Genomic DNA, 27,478 nt, shown 5'->3' with positions numbered 1-27,478 from the left:
TCCACAGTGGAGTCTAGCACGGTAGACAGTTTGTGACTTCTCGAAGAGCTGGTTTAATTAAGGCATAAGTGACACCACGATCGCAGCACTCATAATACGAATTGACTTTCTACAGATCTCGCGGTCGGCAAGTTTTATAAACTGCGTGTGGCATAAGTAAACTTAAACTGTGTGTCCCAGAAACATTAAAACTGTGCACATACGGACATCTGTAACAACAATTACATCGAGCAGCCTGTGACCTGTAAAACTCCACTGTAATCAGATTTGCAGCTTAATGAATACCACCGCCCGCCCGATTACGAGGAAAAAATCATCAGCTGCAATCACACGACCGTGGGAGCAGATCTCAGCGTTTCACCAGGGCCAGCTAGCTGCCGTCGATATAGGGACCATCGTCACAACACACAAGATAAGATTTAAAAGTAGCGCTCTCCTCTCAAAGACTCAAAATTATTGCAAACCATTTTAATTTGTAATTTCTTTTCCTTTTGGCTGACATTCACATAACATTTGTCTTCTTTAGAATTGAAGTGTTCTCCACGAAGTTGTGTGTTCAATGTAGACATTGTTGACTTTCATTAGCAGTAGCCATTTCCCTTTTAATTATTTCCAATTTTTTTTACATTTTAAATCCGCTGCCGCTGCATGTGTATTTTTTATAACTTTTGGAGGGTATGTGTCTAAATTTGTGTGCCGTAACATTTACCAGAAGTATTGTAATGCTTTGCTACTTGGACAAGGGCACCCGCCATTAATTTCCTCAATGTCGACCAATGACAGTGAAGCTCGCTTGCTATTGGTGCTAACATTCTATAGTGGGTAATTCAACGGTGGGTAGCTGTCAAACCACCGGGTTGTGATTACTTTGAATGAGAGTCGTGTAAATTTGTGGGTTCATCACTCAACTTTGGAATTCTTTGGTTTATTGATGTTAGAAGCAAATTTTTTTTCAGTGTCCTTAAATCTTATTTAATATGGTTATTCTGTGCTAAACTGGGATAAATGCACGGTCAGATACTGTGTTGGGAAGTAAAATTTGGAGAAACGTCTATTTAGATACGACTTGATTTTGATTGCATTAGTTAACACGGTACTTTTCGAGTATTTTGGCGAGACTTAGTGACAGGGTAGAATCGCAGTCGTCACATGTTCCGTAACTGTAAGGAAACGGTTGAGAGGCAGTCACCGAGCAGATGGGGTGCTGGCAAGATTTGTATGCAGGATGTTTCACAATTAGGAGCGAAAACTGACACGGGTGAAGGTGTACGAGGGAAAGGGGTCACCAAATGATAAGTCACTTGTGTGGATAAATGTTCTCAAACTGGCCTTGACAGCTTGTCAAAACATTACGGGAACTCAAAGGCCAGTGGGCATGTGCTGAAGCAAATAGGCTTCTCAACCGAAGACTTCCAGTTTACGCAAATTACAGCCAACTTAGGACTGGTGCGATGTGCCATGCTGCAGGAGGCAAGCATTGGGAGCGGGGGGGGGATATGTAATTTATTTGCCTCTCCGGCCAGTAACTGTGCTGCTTCCAAGTCTCATTTGGCACAATCTGCTGTGTAAGTAAAAAAGAATTCAAATATAGGCCTGCTGTGGCTGCTTAATAGGACTGAGGGCTAATCAGTTTTCCTTTAGACACCTACTCTCTGTTCACCTCAGGTAAATTATCGGGGAATTTTTTACTCTTAACCATCACATTTTCCTTTTATTTCAAATTAGTAATTTATGCAGTATTGCTAATTTATCGCAAGGAAATAAAATCTACTGTTTATTATATACAACCTGATCAAAACTATCTGGACACCTATTAATGAACATTAATGTGGGGTGTGTCCACCCTTCACCTGTATGATGGATTAAACTCTGCTGGTGACACTTTCAGCAAAGTATGTGAATGTCTGTGAAGAAATATCAGCCGGTTCTTCCTCATGAGCCAAACTAGAGAAGACAGTGATGTTGGGTTCAGGAGTGAAGTCGACATTCTAACTCATCCCAAAGGTGTTCCATTGGGTTCAGGTCGGGAATCTGGTCAGGTCAGTCCATTTCAGGGATGTTATTGTGCATAAACCGTTGCCTAACAGATGCTAATTTATGACAGGCTGCAGTGTCATGGAGATACAAACAACCGCTGTATCTGAACTGTTCTTCTACTGTATGTCTGCTGTACTTCTAAATAAACCCATCACAACAGAATACCAACACAAAAAACAAAAACGCTACAAACTTATGAACCAACCTAATGTTTACTATAGTGATATATTTAATTTGTTGTGTGCATTATTTTCCATCAAAATAGTTTATTACCTAATACTTTTCAGTAATCCTTCACTTTCATTAAACTTACGAGGGCATTCAATAATTAAAGAGACAAATTGATCTGCGGAAAAAACAGTTAGTAGAGCAAATTTCGCACTTTTATGGCTTTAATTGCCATCACTGGGATGAGTCCTGATCAGCTGATGTATCAACATTGTTCTCGGTATCACCTCAAAAATACATTTCAAGATGGCGAGTACCCTTGAAACGTCAACATTAATTGAACAACGTTCAGTTATTCGTTTTTTACTTGTTGAAGCGGAGAAACCAGTGAATATACACTTTAGGATGGCTAAATTTTGTGGTGAATGTTGTATGAATTGTGCAAATTTTTACAAGTGGGTAGAGCAGTTCAAAAAAGGTCGTGACTCAGTGACTGACGAACACCATTCTGGCTAACCAGTTGCAGTTTTAACTCCCTCACTTGAAAGGAATACAAACGTCTCAAAAATGAGATCGACAGGAAGTGCAAAATGGCTAAGCAGGGATGGCTAGAGGACAAATGTAAGGATGGACAGGCTTATCTCATGAGGTGTAAGATAGATACTACCTACAGGAAAATTAAAGAGACCTTTGGAGAAAAGAGAACCACTTGCATGAATATCAAGAGCTCAGATGGAAACACAGTTCCAAGCAAAGAAGGGAAAGCAGAAAGGTGGAAGGAGTATATAGAGGGTCTATACAGGGGCGATGTTCTTGAGGACAATTTTATGGAAATGGAAGAGGAGGTAGATGAAGATGAAATGGGAGATATGATACTGTGTGAAGAGTTTGACACAGCACTGAAAGACCTAAGTCGAAACAAGGCCCCAGGAGTAGACAACATTCCATTAGAACTCCTGACAGCCTTGGGAGAGCCAGTCCTGACAAAACTACCATCTGGTGAGCAAGATGTATGAGACAGGCGAAATTCCCTCAGACTTCAACAATAATATAATAATTCCAATCCCAAAGAAAGCAGCTGTTGACAGATGTGAAAATTACGAACAATCAGTTTAATAAGTCACAGCTGCAAAGTACTAATGCGAATTCTTTACAGACGAATGGAAAAACTGGTAGAAGCCGATCTTGGGGAAGATCAGTTTGGATTCTGTAGAAATGTTGGAACACGTGAGGCAATACTGACCCTACGATTTATTTTAGAAGCTAGCTTAAGAAAAGGCAAAGCTACGTTTCTAGCATTTGTAGTCTTAGAGAAAGCTTTTGACAATGTTGACTGGAATACTCTTTCAAATTCTAAAGGTGGCAGGGGTAAAATACAGGGAGCGAAAGGCTATTTACGATTTGTACAGAAAGCAAATGGCAGTTATAAGAGTTGAGGGACACGAAAGGGAAGCAGTGGTTGGGAAGGGAGTGAGACAGGGTTGTAGCCTCTCCTCGATGTTATTCAATCTGTATATTGAGCAAGCAGTAAAGGAAACGAAAGAAAAGTTCGGAGTAGGTATTAAAATCCATGGAGAAGAAATAAAAACTTTGAGGTTCGCCGATGACATTGTAATTGTGTCAGAGACAGTTGAACGGAATGGACAGTGTCTTGAAAGGAGGGTATAAGATGAACATCAACGAAAGCAAAACGAGGATAATGGAATGTAGTCGAATTAAGTCGGGTGATGCTGCGGGAATTAGATTAGGAAATGAGACACTTAAAGTAGTAAAGGAGTTTTGCTATTTGGGGAGCAAAATAACTGATTAGATGGGTAGATCACAGAACTAATGAGGAGGTATTGAATAGAATTGGGGAGAAGAGGAGTTTGTGGCACAACTTGACTAGAAGGGATCGGTTGGTAGGACATGTTCTGAGGCATCAAGGGATCACCAATTTAGCATTGGAGGGCAGCATGGAGGGTAAAAATCTTAGAGGGAGACCAAGAGATGAATACACTAAGCAGATTCAGAAGGATGTAGGCTGCAGTAGGTACTGGGAGATGAAGAAGCTTGCACAGGATAGAGTAGCACGGAGAGCTGCATCAAACCAGTCTCAGGACTGAAGACCACAACAAAACAACTTGAAAGCCGAATTGATGACATTGTTCATGCGTACCGCCGTGGTTAGTACTGGTAGAGTTCATAACATTACCTGTAACATAACATTACCTGTAACAAGCTGAAGTACCGCAAAACATAAGCAAGTTGATGCAGCAAGATAAGAAAACAAGGTTGAGGGTGTGCAGAGAGCTAAAGAAAGGTTATGAAAGAGAAGGTGAACACATCCTCAACAAAATTTTAACTTATGATGAAACTTGGTTACACTATTATGAGCCAGAATGAAAAAGACAAAGCGTGGAGTCGAAGCACACCGTATCACCTGTTAAGAAAAAATTCAAGTTACAGGCATCAGCACCGAAAAGTCATGTTGACAGTGTTTTGGGATGTTGAAGGTCCAGTTTTTTTTGTGATTATCTCGAAGAGCAGCGTACAATGAACAGGAAATACTGCTCGGATATGCTTTTAAACTAGAGAGAGACGATGTGGATCTCAGAGGAGAGGCGTGATTATCCAGCAAGACAACGCACGTCCTCATATTGCTCAACTAAACGATAAACCGTCGACAAAATGGGCTGGAAAGTACTGCCTCATCCCCTTACAGTCCTCATTTAGCACCTAGTGATTTCCATTTGTTTGGTGCACTGAAGGAGGCATTGCACGGTAAGAGGTTCCAGGACAACGAGGACGTGAAACAGTTTGTGGGGAACTGGTTCAAATATCGAGATAAAGAGTTCTTTACTGCCGGAATGAAAAAGCTTGTAGCCTTTTGGAACAAGTGCATAAATGTTGAGGGGGATTATGTTGATAAGTAGAGAAAGTATTGTTTTGTAAAAATAAAAGCTTTTTTCTGCGGACCAATTTGTCTCTTTAATTATTGAATGACCTTCGTATTTAGAAAATTTGATAATTATTGAAACACAACCGAAAGTAGAATCTGGGGGAACAGCACTTGTGCTTAGCCTCTACCAGACCAGGAAAGGGAGGCAAATGCTGATAAAGATCCGAGAGAGAGAAAGAGAGATGTTGATCGGACGAAATCGAGTTTAGTCAATGTCACATGCCTGTTAGAACGCGTGAACAGTGACAAGTCCATACTTTGCTGGTGTCCAGGGGTGTCCAACCTTTTAGCTTACCTCAGCCATACTGGAAGAAGAGGAGCATTTTTGGGCCGCACATATACTTAACAACAACAAAAAACCGGAATGGAACAATGAGAGAAGAGCGCCGTGTGGCGGGAGTTCGTCGTAACTTTACGTAAACGGAATTTCACTTTGTGCCGCACCCACCTGGGTCGTCGGGCCTCCATGTGGCGGCCCCGATGACGCGGCGGCTGCCGCGCGCCTCGAGCGCGTAGCCCGTGATGACGAGGAAGCAGGCGCCCGGCCCGCGGCGGTCGGCCGCCAGCGAGAAGCTGAAGTTGGCGTTGTAGCTCGGCCACGACTCCATGGCCACGCCCGTCTCGTGCCGCTCCCGCCCGGGGAACAGCCGCAGCTGCCGACAAGCGAAACGCACGGCTGAGGGGCCTGCGGCCTCACACAGCGCGGACACGAATAAAACCGCCAATCTGCAGGGACCGAGGAGGAAAATGTGTCCAGTAATGAATCGCTGCCACGGTAGATGGCGTTGAGGAATGGAAGTTCCTCTGACCACGCGGTGTGTGTTCCTTGTGTGCTGCAGGTGACAGGGATGGCAGCGGCTGTCGTGCAGGATATACTAGTCCTACTCTGGCTTACACCGTGTTGGCGGCCCACTTGCCTGGAGCAAGTGTCAGTATGCTGTAGAACCAACACCGACTCAAAGGAAGGCCTCGGCGCTTCCTCGTGACGTCACGTCAGCTAGGCACGGCGAACGCCGGGTCTGTTGCAGGCATACTCATAATGGCGGTGTCTCCCTCTCTGACACAGGAAAATGTGAAACTATTGGCGGTATTTGATCAACACACATTGTTCTGAGAGATTTCTGCAATCAATTAATTGTGCAATTCATCACACTTCTTAACAAATAGTGTACTCCTGAACTTAAATTTCCACCTGTTTTAAGGATTGACATACAAAAACAACTTCATGGTTTAGCAGCAACAGAATTCGTGCTTCTTTACCTTATTTGGAAATCCGAGGAAGTTACGTTTGTACTGGGTTGCTTTTACAAGAAACTGTGAACATATTGGTGCTCTTCTTTAGGTATCTTGGTTGACTATGGGGTGAGGAGCACTGAATGTCAATGAAATATCTCGCGATTGTACACGTTGGGGACGGGGTGGGGGACAGAAGAAGAGAGATACTTGTTTTATCAAATAAAATTTTATCTTATAAAGTTTCTCCTTTCAGTTGCAAGAGGGGAATATTTATCTTTTCTAATCTGCATGTTTAAAAAAGTTTAAGCTCAGCAGGGTTTTCGATGTATGAAGCTATTTCGTTTCCTGGTTAGAATTCCTTTCGTTGAAAACGACTGTAATCTAATGACTGGGAACAGTTGGGCACTTACACATGTAAATTAGTTCACATTTCCAGTGAAGATGTGAAACGAAAATAAATAAAAGAAACGAGTTAATTGTAAGGGGGTTGGGGTAAGTTTCGCTAACAAAATGGATCAAGTAAATATAGTTACTTGAATGTAAAATTTTTCAAGCTTGCAATGGGGCAAAGCATCTTATCACATTGATCTACGTTTGTTTCGGCAGCATTCGGTAATACAGAAGTATAATCTTCATTTGTAGTTTCACGATACTAAGAAAATCTTTCATCTAAATCTTCTAACTGCAGAATCCAAAACAACACTAAACATTTTGTCCAAAAATAAGAGATTTATAGTGATAAGCACACCCAGGCGTTTCTGCCTGCAACAGACCTGGCGTTCGCCGTGCCTAGCTGACGTGACGTCACCAACAAGCGCCGAGACCTTCCTTTGAGTCGGTGTTGGTAGAATCCGGTCCTCCAAGTCTGGTGTACGCGCAGTCCAACACCTCACTGCACTCGTTCGTCTGAAAGGACCCGCAGTCACACAGTCGCCCAAAAAGGGCTAGAAATGTTGTGTGCGTGGTTGGTGTCTTTGAGGGTACTTGTTTTGGTACAGCCGTGCTGCCTCTCGACCGTTTCCATCTACTTGGTCGTACACAAACACCCTCTCGGTTTGTTCCCGACACGAATACCGGACCATTCTGCTGCGTCAATCACACAGCCTCAAACACACAAGGAACGCGCGACATGTGGTCAGAGCAACTTCCGTTCGTCAGTGCCATCTACCGTGGCAACAATAGATTTCTGGACACGTTTATAAGACCTTTTTTCCTCCATTTCAGGAATCTGTCCCCGCAGTTTGTCGGTTTTATTAATGTTCACCCTATATACAATGAGACGCATCGTGAAATGTGTGGTAGATTTCTATTGTACAACACTGTTCTCCGAAACATTATGGCGAGATAGATAAAGTAACACAACATTTAGCAACTCGCTGAAAATGAACGAAGCGCGGGAGTATGCTGCCAGAGATCTCCTAGCCGCACGGCATGCGGTCAGCGTGACTATGGCGCCAAACGTGACGCAACCTGAGGCAGCTGAAGGGACGGGAGAAGACGCTGCGTGTCAATCGGCGAACAGCTGTGGTGGTGGTGGCGTTCTTCATTACAGCGTGGCCCAGAGAAAACCTTTGGATGACTTGACACGGGGAAGAATTGTCGGGAAACTGGAAGAAGGACATTATTGTTATTGTTAACAGCACTGTTTCCGAACTACGGGGACAGCTGCCGGAAGGAGAGGATGTCTACTACAGCAGCAGATGACCGCTACATTGTGCAACGCTCAAGGAGGGACGCACGTCAAATAGTGGGAGCAATTGCAACCACTTTTAACAGGTCTGCAAGGCACGCAATCTCACGGTCCACAGTGTCCCAATGACTGCATGGTCTGTTTCTGTCCAACGACCAGTACGTTAAATTCCATTGATCACTGGCAGATTTACATATAGGCCGACTATGCACGGGCCTAGGGGCGGCACCTTAAGAGGGGGGGGGGGCATTTTTTGCGTTGTACTCATTTTAACCTTTTACTTTTTCAAATAACTGTGCTTCCAAACTAAAAAAAAATTTTAATATTGCTAAAAAGCTTGCTAGTTTAAATAAGCCTTAAGAACGAAATTCGACAATACAAGCCTGGAAATATACATAGTTTACTTGGTGACTGAATGTAAATTTAACATTGGGTTTCTGTCTGGTATCATCTTCATGACTGTTCAAAATATTTTGAAGTAAGCTATCAGGACGGCAATCTACAATACAATGTCTGAACGTTATTATTCCGAGAATGTTGTCGGCTTCGACTTAACCCAACCATATTTTCCCCGTGAAATAACGGGACCCCTGAAAAGCTCTGATAAACTAATCAGCAGTTTCTTAAATACTTCAGCATGTGTGGACCTCAGTATGTAAAACCCGATTCTACTTAAATTTCTTCTAGAAATTACGGGGAAGTATCAAGTCAACCCTCCATTACTGTTATTAATGTGAAAGCTCTGAGGTCTTCAATATCTGAGCTTTCATTTAATGACACCCGTTTAACGAAACATGTTGATACTGGGAATGTTTTACATTTTAAACACATGTTTATATGAAAAGAACATAAGCAGAATATCTAATAATGTGTGAAATACACTTCACAACATTTTAAAAATTTTATTTATTTTTTTACTTAGTTACCTTTTTTGGCGAAAAAAGAAGAAGAAACCAACTTTCGTTTGTCTCATTTATTGTGCTGCAGCCTGCACAATATCAAAGTTCCCACTGTGTGCAATCGAATGGTACGTAGCATTGCAAATTTTATATTAATATTCTTAAATAATCGTTTTTTCTTCGAGGAAAGATTATTTTTATTTTATATTGCAACGAAAGGTGCATTTGCTGGTAGACATAACAGTAGTGTTCACACAAATGACAACACACCACATCAACAGCCAACAAGACTATTTAAACTTTCTAGTCTGTCATCCCTGCCCTCAGAAACCGCTAAAATGTTATAAGGATAAGTGGGATAAGAGTCAATCCAGCACACCTCAGTGCAAGAAATTGCAAAAATTATTTGCTTTTTAAATTAGAAAGACAGAGTCAAGAACATTCAGAACGTATTTGCGTCCCAGCTAAAATTCCAGCAACGCGGGAAACAGAATAAAAAAAAGGGACTGTCCCGTTTTCTTTACGATACGAATTCCAGCCGGCAGGTGTGCTTCTACTGTTACTGACAACAGAGAAACAGGCGGCAATGAAATTAAATTATTCTGCATTGTCGTTCTTAGCACAGTTACGTCGAGCAGTCCGAGTAGGTCACTTCAATGCTCCGTGTTTAAAGGAAAAATCTTTGTGCTCGTGTGCCGTGTTTAAAGTAAAAAACTTTGTGCTCATGTGCGGTGTAGTATGATTGTAAATGGATACAGTCTTACTTTCTTTCCTTTTACTAATTTTTTTCTTTTGTTTTGACTGTTGGTTGAAATTCTGTAAGTGCCTTAACATGAATAACTGTGAAAAAAGCAAACGTGCAAAATTAAGTGGAGCGGCAGTTCGAAAATTATCAAAGGAAAGGCGAGAACGAGAGCCAATGCTCTAAAAACGCTTGGCAAAGTAAATAAATTTTTCGCAAAAAATGTTGCTGGTTCGACTTACGGATATTTATGGCACTGCAGCTGCTGTAAAAGAAGTAAATATAGGAGAAACAAAAGTACAAATGAAGAAAAGCAAATTGTTCCTGATTAAGTGTCAAGTCAGACATTACTAGAAGAAATAACTTCGTTAGCGATGATCTTGCAGAATGGCGTGTCAATGAATCAACAATCGACATTGTCTTACAACGTGGCATTAATTAAAATTGTAACGGTGATTTTTCTACTTCAAGAAGATCAATAGGCGATAAAACCAGAGATTTGAACAAAAATGTATTTTGCGGTAAACTTTTAAATGGTGAATCAACTTCGTGTGATTTTCTGGTATACTCCTGTAGCACCGGTGCTCTCTTTTGTGCACCATGTAAATTTTTCGGAAGTAAGGCCGCGATTGCTACTAATGGTTCTGTGGATTGGAAAAATATTTCTAATATTTTATCTCATCATGAGAATCCACTTGAACACAAAAATTCTAAGTTAAGAGTCACTTGGAACAGCAAATAACCATTTCGAGTCAACTTCCCCTATGTGGACGCGTTGAATGATTCTCTTCATTACATAATGTTAAATTTATGATTTCTCGTGAACTTATAGCCGAGTGTGATCCTTTTCTCGCAGAGCCCATTGAACGATATGGAAATCCAGGGCAGGGACATACAAGTTATCTTTCTTCAACAACTTGTGATGAAATAATAGAGCTTTTTTCTGAACGAATAAAAAGAATTATTATAAGTGAAATAAAACAGGCCAAATATTTCTCTATAATAGTAGATTTTACTGCGGACATTTCTCATGTTGATCAATTATCTTTCATATTAAGATATGTGAACGAGAATGGTAAACCTGTTGAACTTTCCTTCAGTTTTTACCAAACCTGGGACGCTAGTACGAAAACTTAGCTGAGGCCGTACTAAAAGTCCTGTCTACAAATTCCATTGACATTACTGACTGTAGAGGCCAGTCATATGACAAAACAAGCAATATGTCAGGAACCTACACTGGTTTGCAGGCACACATTAAAGAACGAAATCCGGAAGCGCATTATGTGCCTTGTGCAGCACATTCTTTGAATTTAGTATTAGAGCACCTACATTGGATCTACAAACTACGTATTACGTGTTTATTTTACAATTGTCGATGGCAGAACGCGGAACTAAACCTCGTTTACGTGCAGACGTGACCGAAGGCACCCGACAATACTAAACAATACCCAAATGACCCAGGCCGCTCGGCGCTGTACACTCAAGTCATACTGATACTGTAGTACTGTATATTACAACTGATGCGTATTCTTGGCGTTTGCTGAAATGTATAGTTATGACGGAAATATACGTTATCGGAGAGTACGCTCAGATGAAAAAGTGTTAACGTAGTTCAGTTATGTCAATAAATACATACAAGCTTCGCTAATACCATTAGAAAGAGCTATGGTGAGAGCAGTAACTGCAGTACAAAACTGTTCGACCCTTACATGGATTAAAAGATATTGTGTACACTTATTATGCAGCATCTAGCTACATAGACCGTAATCCTTTACACTTTAACTATTAGACTATAAAACATATTTGATTTTTCCACACTAGTCTGTGAAATTATGTAATAGCAAATCCAGTTCTGTGTTTGTTCGTCTGTATTTAGTTATTAGTTCGTGCACCGAAAACTCTATTTCATTTTCATTTCTTACACTTTCCTATAGATTCACGTATTGCTACCGAACGTGCTTTTTTATCTGCTACACATTCAAGTAATTATATCGTAAAACGACAGTTTAATTTTAATTCTGAACGCATCTCTGTAAAAGTACGTATTAATTTCTAATGTATGACACGTTCGCTTCAATTTTTAGATTGTAATACAACTTTTTTATTTTAATTTTCAACGGTTTCGTGTAAAAGAATGTATTAAAAGTGAATATATAACAAAAATCCGTTGTCTTCTACACGCTCTGCTGAATTTTTAGGCCATAAAAGAAAAGTTATTTTCCTTGTGTTCGTTTCTGTTGTCTTTCGATAGAAGAATGTGTTAACACAGCAGTTTTTAAGTTTGTTTTATCCGCTGCCGTTTTTAAGTTTTGCACACCAGTATGTATACCAGGGCTTCATCCCATTCGATTCAAACACGGGGCACGGCAAAATTACTGCTTCTAATAAATCTTTGAGACCTATTTATTTGCCCAATTTTATCAGCACGATCTCTGTGGAATAGTGGGATAACGAATATCTGTAGTATCTCCAGAATGAGATTTTCACTCTGCAGCGGAGTGTGCGCTGATATGAAACTTCCTGGCAGATTAAAACTGTGTGCCGGACCGAGACTCGAACTCGGGACCTTTGCCTTTCGCAGGCAAGTGCTCTACCAACTGAGCTACCCAAGCACGACTCACGCCCCGTCCTCACCGCTTTACTTCTGCCAGTACTTCGTCTCCTACCTTCCAAACTTTACAGAAGCTCTCCTGCGAACCTTGCAGAACTTGCACTCCTGAAAGAAAGGATATTGCGGAGACATGGCTTAGCCACAGCCTGGGGGAATGTTTCCAGAATGAGATTTTCACTCTGCAGCGGAGTGTGCGCTGATATGAAACTTCCTGACAGATTAAAACTGTGTGCCGGACCGAGACTCGAAGTCGGGACCTTTGCCTTTCGTGGGCAAGTGCTCTACCAACTGTCCCGAGTTCTAGTCTCGGTCCGGCACACAGTTTTAATCCTCCAGGAAGTTTCATCTGTAGTACCTGTCCTGAAAGACGGTTCTTAAAAGTTCTTTAATTTATTAATGGAATTTGGACATCACCCATACACCCAGCATCAGAATGATTTTTTAACACTGATTGTGCAAGTGCCTGAAACCTTTCACTTAGTTAGTTACATGGATCATTTGCAGGGCAAGTCGTAATGACGTGAAAGGACACATCATATCTTCAAATCACAATAAAGGAAGTGTCATTGTAACAACATAGACATAACATCACACTATATACGCATCGATTACCCTCACCTACACATATCACCCCCAACTCCCACATGTTGTCTTCAGCCCGAAAACTCCTGTGATACAACTAGTCCATCCAGTGAGGGCATCTTATCTCTCCATAACTAACACAACGAAGCCTTGTTTCCCGAGGCCTCCCCCCTGCAATTTTTACGCACCACACTTCCTTCCATTACCAAACTAACAGTTCCTCAGGAAGTGCCCTTTCAACAGATTCCTTCTTTTCGTAAAAAATTATGCCAAAAATTTCTTTTTTTCCCCAGTTCGATACAGTGCCTCCTCATTTATTATTTGATGTACGCATCTAGCCTTTAGCATTCTTCTCAGCACCACATTTCAAAAGCTTCTATTCCTTTCTTGTCTGAACTGCTTATTGTCCATTTCTAACTTCCGTAAAAGGCTACATTTCAGACAAATATCTTCAGAATAAGACTTCCTAACACTTCTGTTGATATTAGATTCTAATAAAATTCGTGCTTCTCAGAAATGTCTTTATTGCTGTTGCCAGTCTGCATTCTGTATCTTCCCTACTCCAGTGATCATCAGTTATTTTGCTGTATGAATAGCAAAACCATTTCCAAATCCAGTTCCCTCAACGTCGCCTCATTTAATTCGACTACATTCCGTTATCATCTCATTTCAGGACACTATCCATTCCGTTCAACTGCTCCTTCCAGTCTTGAGCTGTCTCAGACAAAATGACATCATCTGCAAATCGCTAATTTGAATTCCCTTTCCAAATTTCTCCTTGGTTTTCCTTCACAGTTTTCTCAATGTGCAGACCAAATAATGTCGGGGACAGGCTACAACCCTGTCTCACTCCCTTCGCAACTTGGCTTCCCTTTCACGTCCTTCGCCTCTTAGAACTGCAGTATAGTTTCTGTACAAGTTATAAATAACCTTTCGGTCCCTGTATTTTATTGCTGCTACCATCAAACCTTCACCTATCGTTAGGAAGAGGGGCCACTGTGCACTGAGGAAGAAACCTTTTCCGACAGACGGCTGAAGCCCAACCAACAATACCATGTGACATTTATATTCTGTTTACATTATATCAACAATTAATTGTTATATTCATTTTACCTGAAATTAAGTCCATGATCCAAGAAAATTAAAATACATTCATTAATATACACACATCAAAGATAGTTTTGCATAAACCCGGTTCCCAGAACTCTGTAGATAGACGTTGACTGTGGATATTGTGTAGCGCCTATTAGACGGGTGGGATCCGACAGCCGATCACTTTCAGTCATTCCACCAGGAAGGAGGTACACGGCTGGTGTTGTCTTTAGTTCAACCATGCCTAGACGGTCAATACCACAGTTGATGGCATCCGCGTTGTTACCTTTTGCCAGGAAGGGCTCTCAACAAGGGAAATGTCCAGGCGTCTCGAAGTGAACCAAAGCGGTGTTGTTAGGACATGGAAATAGAGAGAGACAGGAACTGTCGATTACATGCCTCGCACAGGCTGCCTAAGGGCTACTACTGCAGTGGATGACCTCTACCTACGGATTATGGCTCGGAGGAACCTTGCAGCAGTGCCACCCTGTTGAATAATGCTTTTCGTGCAGCCACAGGACGTCGAGTTACGACTCAAACTGTGCGCAATAGGTTGCATGATGCGCAACTCCCGACGTCCATGGCAAGGTCCATTTTTGCAACCACAACATCATGCATCACGTTACAGATAGGCCCAACAACATACTGAATGGACCTCTTAGGATGGACATCAAGTTCTCTTCACCGATAAGTGTCGCATATGTCTTCAATCGTTGGAGACGTGTCTGGAGGCAACCCGATCAGGATGAACGCCTTAGACACACTGTCCAGGGAGTGCAGGAAGGTGGAGGTTCCCTGATGTTTTGGGGTGGCATTATGTGGGGTCGACGTACGCTGCTGGTGGTCATGGAAGGCGCTATAACGGTTGTACGATACGTGAATGCCATCCTCCGACCGATCGTGCAACTTATATCGGCAGCATGTTGGCGAGGCATTCATCTTCATGGACGACAATTCGTGCCCCCATCGTGCACATCTTGTGAATGACTTCCTTCAGGATAACGACATCGCCCGACTAGAGTGGCCAGCATGTTCTCCAGACATGAACCCTATCGAACATGCCTGGGATAGATTGAAAAGAGCTGTTTATGGACGACGTGACCCACCAACCACTCTGAGGGATCTACGCTGAATCGCCATGGAGGAGTAGGAGAATCTGGAACAACAGTGCCTTGATGAACTTGTGGATAGTATGCCACGACGAATACAGGCATGCATCAATGCACGAGGACGTGCTACTGGGTATTAGAGGCACTGGTGTGTACAGCAATCTGGACCACCACCTCTGAAGGTCTGGCTGTATGGTGGCACAACATGCAATGTGTGGTTTTCATGAGCAATAAAAAGGGCAGAAATGATGTTTATGTTGATCACTATTCCAATTTTGTGTATAGGTTCTGGAACCGAGGTGATGCAAGGTTCCGGAACTCTCGGAACCGAGGTGATGCAAAACTTTTTTTGATGTGTGGAAATGGAGGATTGATAACATAAAGCATACTTATTTACTATATTAGAAAAAAATTAAAATGAATGGTTTTTCATGTATTATTACGATGACTGTTCGGAAAGTAAAGTCCGGTCGGTTGCGAAATGAAAACCACAGCGAAAATTAAAAATTTTTTATTCGCAACAGTTAGCCACACCTTCTAGCTACCTCTTTAAATAGTCGTCGCTCCGACTTAGATATTTGTCGTGGCGTTGTACAAAGTTTCCAGTACCCTCATCACGGACTGTGCTTTCTGCCAATTCCCTAAGCTGGTCTGCCTTTCGTTGTTTGTGCCAATATGTTGACTTCAAAGCTAGCGGTTCATGTGAACTACAGCATCAACACCATTACGCTTGGCAAAGAAATTTGAGGAAACCGGGTCCTTTGCAGCCACAAAATCGCCGAAACGAATCTGCACGCTTCGTACGGAATAAAATATTGCATTAGTGCAGGGCAGTGTGGCTGTGAGCCTTGTGCGTTGTTGCTTCAACGTCGTTCTTATCAACTGGGAACTTCGACAGCCTCTTTGCAAAGAATTTCGAAAAAAGGATCTTCATATGCAGCCATACAACATTCAATTGACGCAATATCTTAAACCCACTTGAAGCGGAGAAATTTCGTCGAATGGATTCTCCCAAAACAAGAAGCAGACAACAATTTTGCAAAAAGTGTAATCTATAGCCACGAGGCACATTTTCATCTGTGTGGATTCGTTGACCGACAAAATTGCCGTATTTAGGGTCAAGAAAGCCTCATACTTCCGCTTTGAACCACAGATTGGTGTAGCTTACGGCAGGTGGTGTGTTTGGGGCTCCTTCTTTTCGACGGCAATGCAGTAAAACGGTGAGCGTTGTCGTGAAGTGGTCAGAAACAACTTCTAGCCTGCTCTGGACGAAGTGGATACAGCCAACGTGCAGTCGCAGCAGGACGGGGTTACGTGTCACACATTCCGCTAGACAATAACCCTGCTTCATAAAAAAATCTCCTGTCTGTGATCCCATTTCGTAGCGACTTGGGATGGTCTTATTCCATTAATTTCCTTTTATGAGGTTATGTGGAGTCCAACGGAGAAACCGCAAATAGTTCTCCAACTTAAAGGAAGAAGTTCAACGTATCATCAACGGCATCAACAGAGATGCCCGTGAAAGGGTCATCACGAACTTCATAGAGCGAGTAACTGCCTACTGAGACAGGGGAAGTAGAAATATGTATGATATAATTTTCCACGCTTAAGTGGGACTGTTGTAGAAGGAAAATAAAAAAGAATTTTTTTTATTTCGTTGCATTTTTGACTTAGTAATTGCATTTTTTAAAAATGGCATAACATATGAAAGACACTGACGAGTCAAAATATTACGACTGAATACTGACTCGTGACGTTGAACACACGTGATATGGTAAGGGAAGTGCCTGCGAGGAGCAGAGACGGATGGGGAACCATTCTAGCGGCGATAAACGGCGCAACTGGAGAAATTCGCTGCCATAAGCGACTTCTACAAAGGCCAAGTTGGTGTGGCACGTCGGCTGGGATGAGCATGTCCGAAACGGTGAAGATAGCCGGCTGTTGTCTTGAGCATCTGTGGAAAGTGGATGACGAAACCACGAATAGGTGATAAGAAATTGGACGTCCTTACTTATCACAGAAAATAAGAGGAGAAGGCTTGCCCACTGTCTAAAGCCGGATAGGCGGTAATCTATGGCAGATCTGACGACAGAGTACGGTGGTGTCACAGGCACAAGTGTTTCGGAGCACACCGTCCAGCGCAAACTGTTGAACATGTTGTTCCGCAGCAGAGGAGAACTACATGTTCCCATGTTGATCGTCAGTTACGATTGTACTGTGTGCGGGATCACTGAGATCGGGCAGCAGTTCAATGGAATCGTGTCGCCTGGTCGGATGAATCGCGTTGCTTGTTAAACCAGGTCGATGGTCGTGTTCAGATACATCGTCATCCAGGAGAACGGCTACTCGAGCCGTGCAGCGCACCACGGACGCAGGCCGGTGGGAGCAGGGTTGTCTTATGGGGGACATTTGTTTGGGCTTCCGTGGGAGCTGCAGTGGTAATCGAAGGCACCACAATAGCTGTGGATGTTATCAGAGACCACCTGCAATCCCTTATGCTTCATGTCTTCCTCAACATCAATGGCTTTTTCCAACAGGATATCTGTCTGTGTCAGAAGGTCAGAATCGTGCTGCAGCGGTTTGAGGAACATGATAGTGAACTCATGTGCTGTCTTGTCCATCAAATTCGCCTTATCCTAATCCAATGAAACAACTGGGAGGTTGTTGTGAGCCAGCTCCGTGCTCACCCGCCCGTGTGATCTGTGCGTACGAATCTGGTGCCACAAATCTCTGGAAAGCTACCAAATACTTGTCGAATCCATCGCATGCAGAATCACTGCTATACTGCGTTCCAGAGGTGGACTAACACGCTTCTCAGCAGGTCGTCATAATGTGTTGACACGTGAATGTATGTTCGATGTCTCCTGTTGATATGAACTTGTAGGAATCGCGTACACTTAACCTTAGCAATACCAACGTATTTTGCATGACGTGTAATACCAATACTTTATGCGCACCACAGAAGATAAAAAATACAAATTTAGTTAAAAGGACTCAAAATACTGTTTAAATAGATAGTCATGTATAAGTAGGGTCCTGAACATGAAAACATCTTTTAGCACACTCTTAGCAACACCAACGCACTTTCCGTTACGTCTACATTGATTTGGGCGGGAGGGGGGGGGGACTTTATGACCTCTACAAAAGAATTTTCGTTAATTATTATTGACTTTTATTCATAACATACTTCTTAAAGATATATAGATGTGTAAGAAGTGTCCTGAAAAAAGTCACATTCAGCACTAATAATTAAATTTTTGGGTTACGTTTTCCTCCAAAAATTAAAACAATTACGGAATCTGGTATAAGAAATCATGATAAACAATAAAAATTTCAAAATTTTTAAATATAAAGTACATTACTAGATTACAAAATTTTCGAAGGGTGGGCATAAAATACACCCCATCCCTCGGTATTGTGAGGACTAAGCAGTTTTCAAGTACGAGCCTAAAAGCGTTTCGTCCTTTTGCAGGCAGACTGCAGATTCCCAATATCTTAGCCTACCTGCAACTGATTGTAGGGGGTGTCTCTACATTTTGTTACTCGCAAATATTTTTCTGATACAGCTGACTCCACTTGTCACTCATCAGAACTTAAGTCAAGGTATACCACACTCTTATGTCATCTGAAGTGCACAGGTCCGCATCTCTCTACATTAAGAGCTAGTTGACAGTATTTGCATCAGTCTAATATTTTCACGCTCTAAATGGATATAGTACACCTAAGTAACACGTGTGACAGCAACATCTACTCTGATGCAAGTTTCAGCACTATTTAATTGTGCATTAGCATATTCTGGACTGGATTTATTCTTTGCCAGACACATTGAATGTCATGAGGGTGGCAATTTGATATAATTTCAAAGCGAGTTTGATGGTGGAATCAATGATCTGAGCAACGGCGTTTGACATTGAGTGCTCTAGTCGGTTCCGCGCCCATGATTGTAATTATTTTTCTTTTTCTTCTTCGAGAAAGTCAGTCACCAAATAAATTAACTTATACCCATAATGCATTATCGCTCTGTAGCGAGTGTGCGCTGATTTGAAACTTCCTATCAGATTGTACTCGTGCGAATGCGTCGGTGGTGCTTCCTAAAGCCTAACGTGATGAAGGTACGCAGTTGATGAATACCACACTCTTGACTTTGTGAAAGAAAGTTACACGCTGCCATTCTGTTAACGCGTGCGTTACAAATTTAATTCCGGGAGTCAAAATATATATTCAACATGGTAACTGGTGACGGAACGTGACTGTAGCAATTTGAAACGGCAGTTGTTTCCCCAGCACTTTCCTGGTGACACCTGTTCAGCATAAATGAAGAGAGGAAGGAGTGACACCGTTGAATGAAATGCATTTTTCTATACTGCAAGTGGACCCTTTGCCGCCATTACGTACTATAATTGGAAATAGGTGTGGAGCGTTGTCTGCAGTCCACAGTGGGTGAAGGTCGATCGATCTACACTGGAATTTCTTGCATCATGACTAAAAAAACCTGGCCACAGGGCAGTAGAATGAAGAAAAGTTGGGCGATGTGGCAACACACTGCCGTCTCGTCGTCAGTAATTTAGGTTGCTAGCAAACGAACTTCAAATATAGTCTCGCTTGTGGCAAGCTAGTGCAAGCACTTTGTGTGGCAGGGGGATGTGACGTCACACAGGGATGCTAGCTGGGGACGGCAGACGAAGGGGAGAATCTATACCGTTTCGGCTGGCTTATGTAGCAGCACCGGAGGCAGGTTTTGTAAATCATTGTGAGTGTTAGTGTGATTGTTACTCTGCCCAAGTGACGAATATCAGTTAACAATTACATTTAAAACTAAAGTAAGCGATCGAAAGTTTTCGACAGAGAGTACTTTTAAAGCAGGTTTGGCTCAAGACGCAAAACTGTACCCCTATAGGAGCCGAAGTGAGACAACGAACATCTCGCAGAGAAGAGTACAATTTACGACCAATCTGAGAACGGCACGTGAATAAACATTCATACAAGACAGTGTAAATGGTAAGCTCTTCCAAATACTTGGCACTATTTTGCAAGTACGGATATAGCAGTGGATTGATAGTGGGATGGCGTTCGTTGCTCCAGGGTGTCTAGCATGAACACATCCCACTCAGACAAGCTTAACGAGTAATTCGTTAGGAGCGTTGGCAGTGTCACGAACAAAAGAAGAAGTTGATGAGGGCAAATATTTCTTTGTGCACTTTAGCTGCCTGGTGTCACAACACGTTACTGACCTTACGCACGTACAGATGTGACTAGTTTGCATTGCTATGTGAGTTATGCGTGAGACAGCGTCTACTCTCAACTCGTACTTGGCAGTCGGTCAGCCAACGGCTAGGGGAGACCCTACACACCATAACTACACACGCCTCGAAAAGTACATTAACGCTGCATTAAATCCATAAATAAATAAATAATGACGTAACTAGAGACGTAAAAGACTGCGTATTTGAAGTAAAATAAAGCACACGGATTTGGATGTTGTTCGGTCAGCGTGTTTTCTCCGCCGGTAGTGTAGAAGGCCTCAGCAGTTCGCCTGCATGACAGCATGCGCACATTTATTGTGATTTGTGGATGTATACTGATAATACTAATATCTGACAACTAATGCAGCAGTTTTGCACCCTTTCGATACTGTAAAGCCACGTACTGTACAAGTAGAAATGGAAACTGGTGTCATTTATTTTTCATAGTTATGTAGATAATTCTTCGAGTTTATATTAAGAAAGAATCTTTGTTGTACGAACTACAGAACGACAGTGAGGTGGTCCTGCTCTAGTTGTCAAGTTTTAATGTTTTGTTACAATACTCCGAATTGAAATATGAATGTATGGTAATGTATGTTTTGTTCAGGTATCAAAGCAATGCAGAACTAGTACTGGACATGTATTTAAAATGATGTTAAACCGACGTGCTTGAGTGCATTTGGTTGTGTCGCACTTTTTGGCTCAAATAACGTAAGTAAGTTTTCCACGCGTGACTACACATTTTTTAATAGTTGTGAGGCACTTGCGAGCTTAACTTTATAGGTTGGACAATATTCTGGAAAGGGAACTATTTTGGTAGACTCATAATTCATTTTTGGCACATAATTAGAAGTCGTTTTTTATGGATATTTGTTACCTGGAATAGGGACCTGCAAAATCCCACGTCTTCCTTGGTGCTTAGGTTCTATACGGGAACTTCTAGAAAATACCATCTACCATAATATGTAGTCCTACATGTTCCTTGACTCATTTGTTTTGCTGTTTTACCTAATACTTCCAACAAGCATCTCTCCATTTCTAGCTAAGCAAAACGCAGATTTTGAATGGTTTATCTATGTCTTATTGATAAGAGTTTCAACAGATAATACACTTTCCACTTCAGACATCATGGAAACGTATTTTTCAAAACGCTATTCTGTCAACTGTACTTCACGTGTTGAGAGTGAGTGGATTATTGGGCTCGTTACATATATGATTTGTATTCTGTGTCCAAGCGTGAGCCGAGGATAGAGGGGGGGGGGGGGGGGGCGGGATAAGAGAGAGAGAGAGAGAGAGAGAGAGAGAGAGAGAGAGAGAGAGAGAGAGGAGAGCGCTGAACTATAACGGAAGGGTATACTGCTGAACTATAACGGAAGAGAATACTGCCATATTGCGCTGGGGTAAAATTTTCCTTTTAGTACGGACATCGCGTTAAGACAAGCGTATTACTCTTGTGTGAGTGGAAGTTGCTAACCGAACACTGAGATCTTGAGCACTATGTTACCTGTTTAGCGGTTGCCTCTACAGTCCGTTACTTCAAGTACTCTTTGTATCCTTTGTTCTCTTCCGCACGATACTTAAGGCACATCAGTCTTGAACTGAAAAGAACATTTTGTTTCGTGGTATCCGCTCACTGCTCTAAAATTTCGAGAGGCTCTTAAAATGATCGAAATACTTAAACTCTGCAATATAAGCGTATTACGTGTGTTAACCTGTTAAGTTGGCCAATGCGCTCCCTTGTTGAAAGCTTCGGCCGGTAGTAATTTTGTTTCTGGTTGCAGCCAACTCTACCCAGCTAACAGTCCTGTGTGAAGTGGCCGCTGCTGTGTTGCGCTTTGCTCTGCTTCGTGCTGTTTCCCGTCCTTGTGATGAGTGTACGCGACTGTTGCAGTGCGGTATTTACTAAACATGTCAATACACAGGACGATTTCAAATTCGATCACGAACAACGTTTAAGAAATATTTACTTCCGTGCTTTTTCGGAAGCATGAAGCACAGGTCAAGAAGGTATTCCTGCCTTGAAACTTCCTGGCAGATTAAAACTGTGTGCCGGACCGAGACTCGAACTCGGGACCTTTGCCTTTCGCGGGAAAGTGCTCTACCAACTGAGCTACCGAAGCACGACTCACGCCCCGTCATCACAGCTTTAATTCCGCCAGTACCTCGCCACCTTTCTTCCAAGAGTGCTAGTTCTGCAACGTTTGCAGGAAAGCTTCTGTGAAGTTTGTAAGGTTGGAGACGAGGTACTGGCGGAATTAAAGCTGTGATGACGGGGCGTGAGTCGTGCTTGCGTAGCTCAGTTGGTAAGGCACTTGCCCGCGAAAGGCAAAGGTCCCGAGTTCGAGTCTCGGTCCGGCACACAGTTTTAATCTGCCAGGAAGTTTCATATCAGCGCACAGTCCGATGTAGAGTGAAAAATTCATTCTAGGTGTGCCTTATTCCCCCCCCCCCCCACCTCCCACACTGTTCCTCACCCGTAGCGTTGTACACTCAGCAGACGAAAGTTAAAGGGTACCCTCTAATATCGTGTCGGGCCTCCTTTTGCTCGACGTAGTGCAGGAACTCGATGTGGCATGGGCTCAACAAGCCATTGGAAGACCCCCTGAAGAAATACTGGGCCATGCTGCCTCTGTAGCCGACCTTAATTAAGAAAGTTTTGTCGGTACAAGATTTTGAGCAGAAAGTGACATCTCGATTATATCCTATAACTCGATGGGATTCATGTCGGACGATCTGGGTGGCCAGATTCTTCGCTCGAAATGTCCAGAAAGTTCTTCAAGTCAATTGCGAGTAATTGTGGCCTGGTGACTTGGCGCGTTGTCATCCATAAAAATTCCATCGTTTTTTGGGGAAGTCAATGAATGGCTGCAAATAGTCTCCAAGTAGCCGAACATAACCACTTCTAGTCAATGATCGGTTCAGCTGGACCAGAGGACCCAGTCCATTCCATGTAATAACAGCCTGTACCATATGGTGCCACCACCAGCATGCACAGTGCCTTGTTGACACCTTGGTCCATGGCATCGTGGGGTCTGCGGCACACTTGAACACTGTCTTCAATTCTCACCAACTGAAGTCGGGACTCATCTGACCAGACCACGGTTTTCCAGTCGTCTAGGGTCCAACCGATGTGGTCACGAGCCCAGGAGCAGGCGATGTCGTGCTTTTAGCAAAGGCGCTTGCATCGGTCGTCTGCTGTCATAGCCCATCAGCGCCAAATTTCACTGCACTTTCCTAACGGATACATTCGTCGTACTTCCCATATCGATTATTGCTGTTATTTTCCGCAGTGCTGCTTGTCTGCTAGCACTGACAACTCTACAGAAACGCCGCTGCTCTCGGTCGTTAAGTGAAGGCCGTCGGGACGGCCGCTGCGTTGTCCTTGGTGAGAGTAACGCCTGAAATTTCGTGTTCCCGGGGCACTCTTGATTCAAATGGTTCAAATGGCTCTGAGCACTATGGGACTTAACATCTATGGTCATCAGTCCCCTAGAACTTAGAACTACTTAAACCTAACTAACGTAAGGACAACACACAACATCCAGTCATCACGAGGCAGAGAAAATCCCTGACCCCGCCGGGAATCGAACCCGGGAACCCAGGCGTGGGAAGCGAGAACGGTACTGCGCGACCACGAGCTGCGGACAAGCACTCTTGATAGTGTGGATTTAGGAATAGTGAATTCTTTAACGATTTTCGAAACTGAATGTCCCATGCGTATTTTTCTTTGAAACTGCATGTAACATATTGTGCAAGCGTGTAGTATGAGGTATTTTAGAAGAACAGTTACTTTAACGGCGTCGTGACTGAGTGATCGAGCGCGCTGCCTGGCAATTCATTAACCCAAGTTAGATTCACGCTCCTACTAACATTTGCTTTTTCATTTTATTCTTCACAATGTTAAATTATTAATCATAAAACTTAAATAAATTTAAAAAGTTCAGTTTATATACATAGAACTAATTTATTGAATTTAGTTACGATTTCTACCTTTCTAAGTTAAAAGGCTAAAGATGGTGGTAAAAAAAAAGCGAATATATGGGGAAATTTAGTATGGAAGTGTTTTCTGTAGATGATCTGCTGAAGACGCCCTCTTCCAGTAGAAAGGAGAAAGTGAGATTTAAATAGTTAGGTGGACCTACTAAAAGTGTACATCCAACAGCTGAAGGCAACAAAATATTTTTGCATTCGGAGGAGAAACTTGGTGATTGGAATTTCGTGAGAAGATTCCCTAGCAACGAAAAACGCCTTTCTTTTAATGATGTCCAGCCCAAATCCTGTATCATTTCTGTGACACTCTCTCCCATGTTTCGCGATAATACAAAACGTGCTGCCTTTCTTTGAACTTTTTCGATGTCAGTCCTATCCCGTAAGGATCCCACACCGCGCAGAAGTATTCTAAAAGAGGACGGACAAGCGTAGTGTAGGCAGTCTCCTTAGTATGTCTGTTACATTTTCTAAGTGTCCTGCCAATAAAACGCAGTCTTTGGTTAGCCTTCCCCATAGCATTATCTATGTGTTCCTTCTAATTTAAGTTGTTCGTAATTGTAATAGCTAGGTATATAGTTGAATTTACGGCTTGTAGGTTAGACTGATTTAGCGTGTAACCGAAGTTTAACGAGTTCCTTTTAGCACTCATGTGGATGACCTCACACTTTTCGTTATTTAGAGTCAACTGTCACCTTTCGCACCATTCAGATATCTTTTCTAAGTCGTTTTGCAGTTTGTTTTGATCTTCTGATGACTTTATTAGTCGATAAACGACAGCGTCATCTGCAAACAACCGAAGACGGCTGCTCAGATTGTCTCTTAAATCGTTTATATGGATAAGGACCAGCATAGGGCCTATAACACTACCTTGGGGAACGCCAGAAATCACTTCTGTTTTACTCGACGGCTTTCCGTCAATTACTACGAACTGTGACCTCTCTGACAGGAAATCACAAATCCAGTCACATAACTGTGACGATATTCCAAAAGCACCCAATTTCACTACGAGCTGCTTGTGTGGTACAATGTCAAAAGCCTTCCGGAAATTCAGAAATACGGAATCGACCTGAAATCCCTTGTCAATAGCACTCAACACTTCGTGTGAATAAAGAGCTAGTTGTGTTTCACAGGAACGATGTTTTCTAAACCTATGTTGACTGTGTGTCAATAGACCGTTTTCTTCGAGGTAATTCATAATGTTCGAACACAATATATGTTCTCAAATCCTGTTGCATATCGACGTTAACGATATGGGCCTGTAATTTAGTGGATTACTCTTACTAAATTTCTTGAATATTGGTGTGACCTGTGCAACTTTCCAGTCTGTCGGTACGGATCTTTTGTCGAGCGAACAGTTGTATATGATTGTTAAGTATGGAGCTAATGCATCAGCATACTCCGAAAGGAACCTGATTGGTATACAGTCTGGAGCAGAAGACTTGCTTTCATTAAGTGATTAAGTTGCTTCACTACTCCGAGGATATTTACTTCTACGTTACTCATGTTTGCAGCTGTTCTCGATTCGAATACTGGAATATTTACTTCTTCGTTTGTGAAGGCATTTCGGAGGCTGTGTTTAGTAACTCTGCTTTGGCAGCACTGTCTTCAATAGTATCTCCATTGCTATCGCAAAGAGAAGGCATTGATTGTTTCTTGCTGCTAATGTACTTCACATACTTCACCAGAATCTCTTTGGATTTTCTGCCAGGTTTCGAGACAACGTTTCGTTGTGGAAACTGTTATAGGCATCTCGCATTGAAATCCACGCTAACTTTCGAGCGTCTGTAAAAGATCGCCAATCTTGGGGATTTTGCGTCTGTTTAAATTAGGCATGTTTGTTTCGTTGTTTCTGCAACAGTGTTCTAATCGGTTTGTGCACCAAGGAGGATCAGCAACGTCGTTTGTTAATTTATTTGGTATAGATTGAGAGGTGGCATGAGCCCCCTCTCATATTTCTATCTTACGATTCTCCTCTCTAATTGCATGCGGTGGAAAGTTGCTATTCCTTCACACGCGGACTTCCCACGCAGCGTCTCTCGTCACCCAGGTGGTCCGGTGACAGGCGGGCTCCACTGATCTCGAGAGGGTTAAGCCGACGGGTGGGAGGCAGTCGAGTGAATGCTTTCCAGACGCCGACATTGTCAAGAGACACGCCCGCCGGGGCCTGAAGTAGCAGCTGGGCTAGAGGTTCCGTTACTTCGCAGAAACTTAGCGAAAACACTTTCTGGCGGGCTACCAGCGAGGCGTGGGAATGACTTGTGTACCCAGGCAGCTGTGGCAGGAAAATTCCCGCGCTTTCTGCAAAATAGTAACTGTGATTGGCTTGCTCAGGGCATAGCTCCGTGACGCAGCAAAAATCAGCGCAGAAAATGGCGCCAAGAATCTCCATTGGTGGAATGGTAGTGCTCCGGCAATGGAGTGGAATTTTCCGCCGGTTTTCGAGTTGCTGATTGGAACATTTAACCACGGCCACTGTCGTGGGGGCGGGAATGTTCTGTGTTCGGCATGTACGGGTGCTCTGGGGTAGTTGGTTCTCGCCTTTCGGTCGAGGACGTCGAAGCAACCAGCCCTCGCCTCCGGTACGCCAGATCGTGTTCTGGCAGATAATAAGACAGATTGGTAATGTATGTCCGCAGCACCGGCAGATGGGGATTTTCCTAGGTGATAATCAGAGCCCAGCAGAGTGCGCCTGTTCGTCTTTTTCTAACTTTGTTCTGTCTTGAGTAGCAGCAATTAATGTTGGGTTAGCTGTGTGTCTCTCTTAAGATCTGAGTGGCAAGGAATTGGCTCCACATACCACTTCGTCATGAACCTCACAATCTAGTTTAGGGACAACTTCACCTTCACAGCGTTTGTTTGTGTATCCAATTTGAGCCAATTTGATGTATTATAAATGTTTCATGTGTTTTTGTTTATTATTTTGTGTTTAGTCTTAATCAATCATATTGTTATTTTGGACAGAAAAAAAAATTATAATAATAATAGAGAGAGTACCATATACTAGGATAAATTAAACTTTAGGATTTTACAATAACTAGATCCTTAATATTGTGGCGGTTTTCTACCACAAGTGTTTGGCGTGCGCCTGTTGAGATGCTATTTTTCAGGTCACCAAACCACAGACCCGAGATGGAGGGA

At 42.6% G+C, this 27,478-nt stretch overlaps 1 protein-coding gene across 2 annotated transcripts in view; it reads right to left on the bottom strand.

Moving 5' to 3' along the window:
- Positions 1-27,478, bottom strand: part of LOC126418546 (uncharacterized) — a 207,570-nt gene that overhangs the window by 10,611 nt on the left and 169,481 nt on the right. For both annotated transcript variants that reach the window (XM_050085361.1, XM_050085362.1), the window contains exon 3: positions 5,595-5,799. In XM_050085361.1, coding sequence (XP_049941318.1) covers positions 5,595-5,799 — 205 coding nt within the window. The remainder of the gene's footprint in view (positions 1-5,594; positions 5,800-27,478) is intronic.

The sequence above is a fragment of the Schistocerca serialis genome, chromosome 9 (genome assembly GCF_023864345.2).
Source record: "Schistocerca serialis cubense isolate TAMUIC-IGC-003099 chromosome 9, iqSchSeri2.2, whole genome shotgun sequence".
Taxonomy (NCBI): domain Eukaryota; kingdom Metazoa; phylum Arthropoda; class Insecta; order Orthoptera; family Acrididae; genus Schistocerca; species Schistocerca serialis.
Note: the sequence above shows the minus strand (reverse complement) of the source record. Positions and strands in the feature narration are given on the sequence as shown.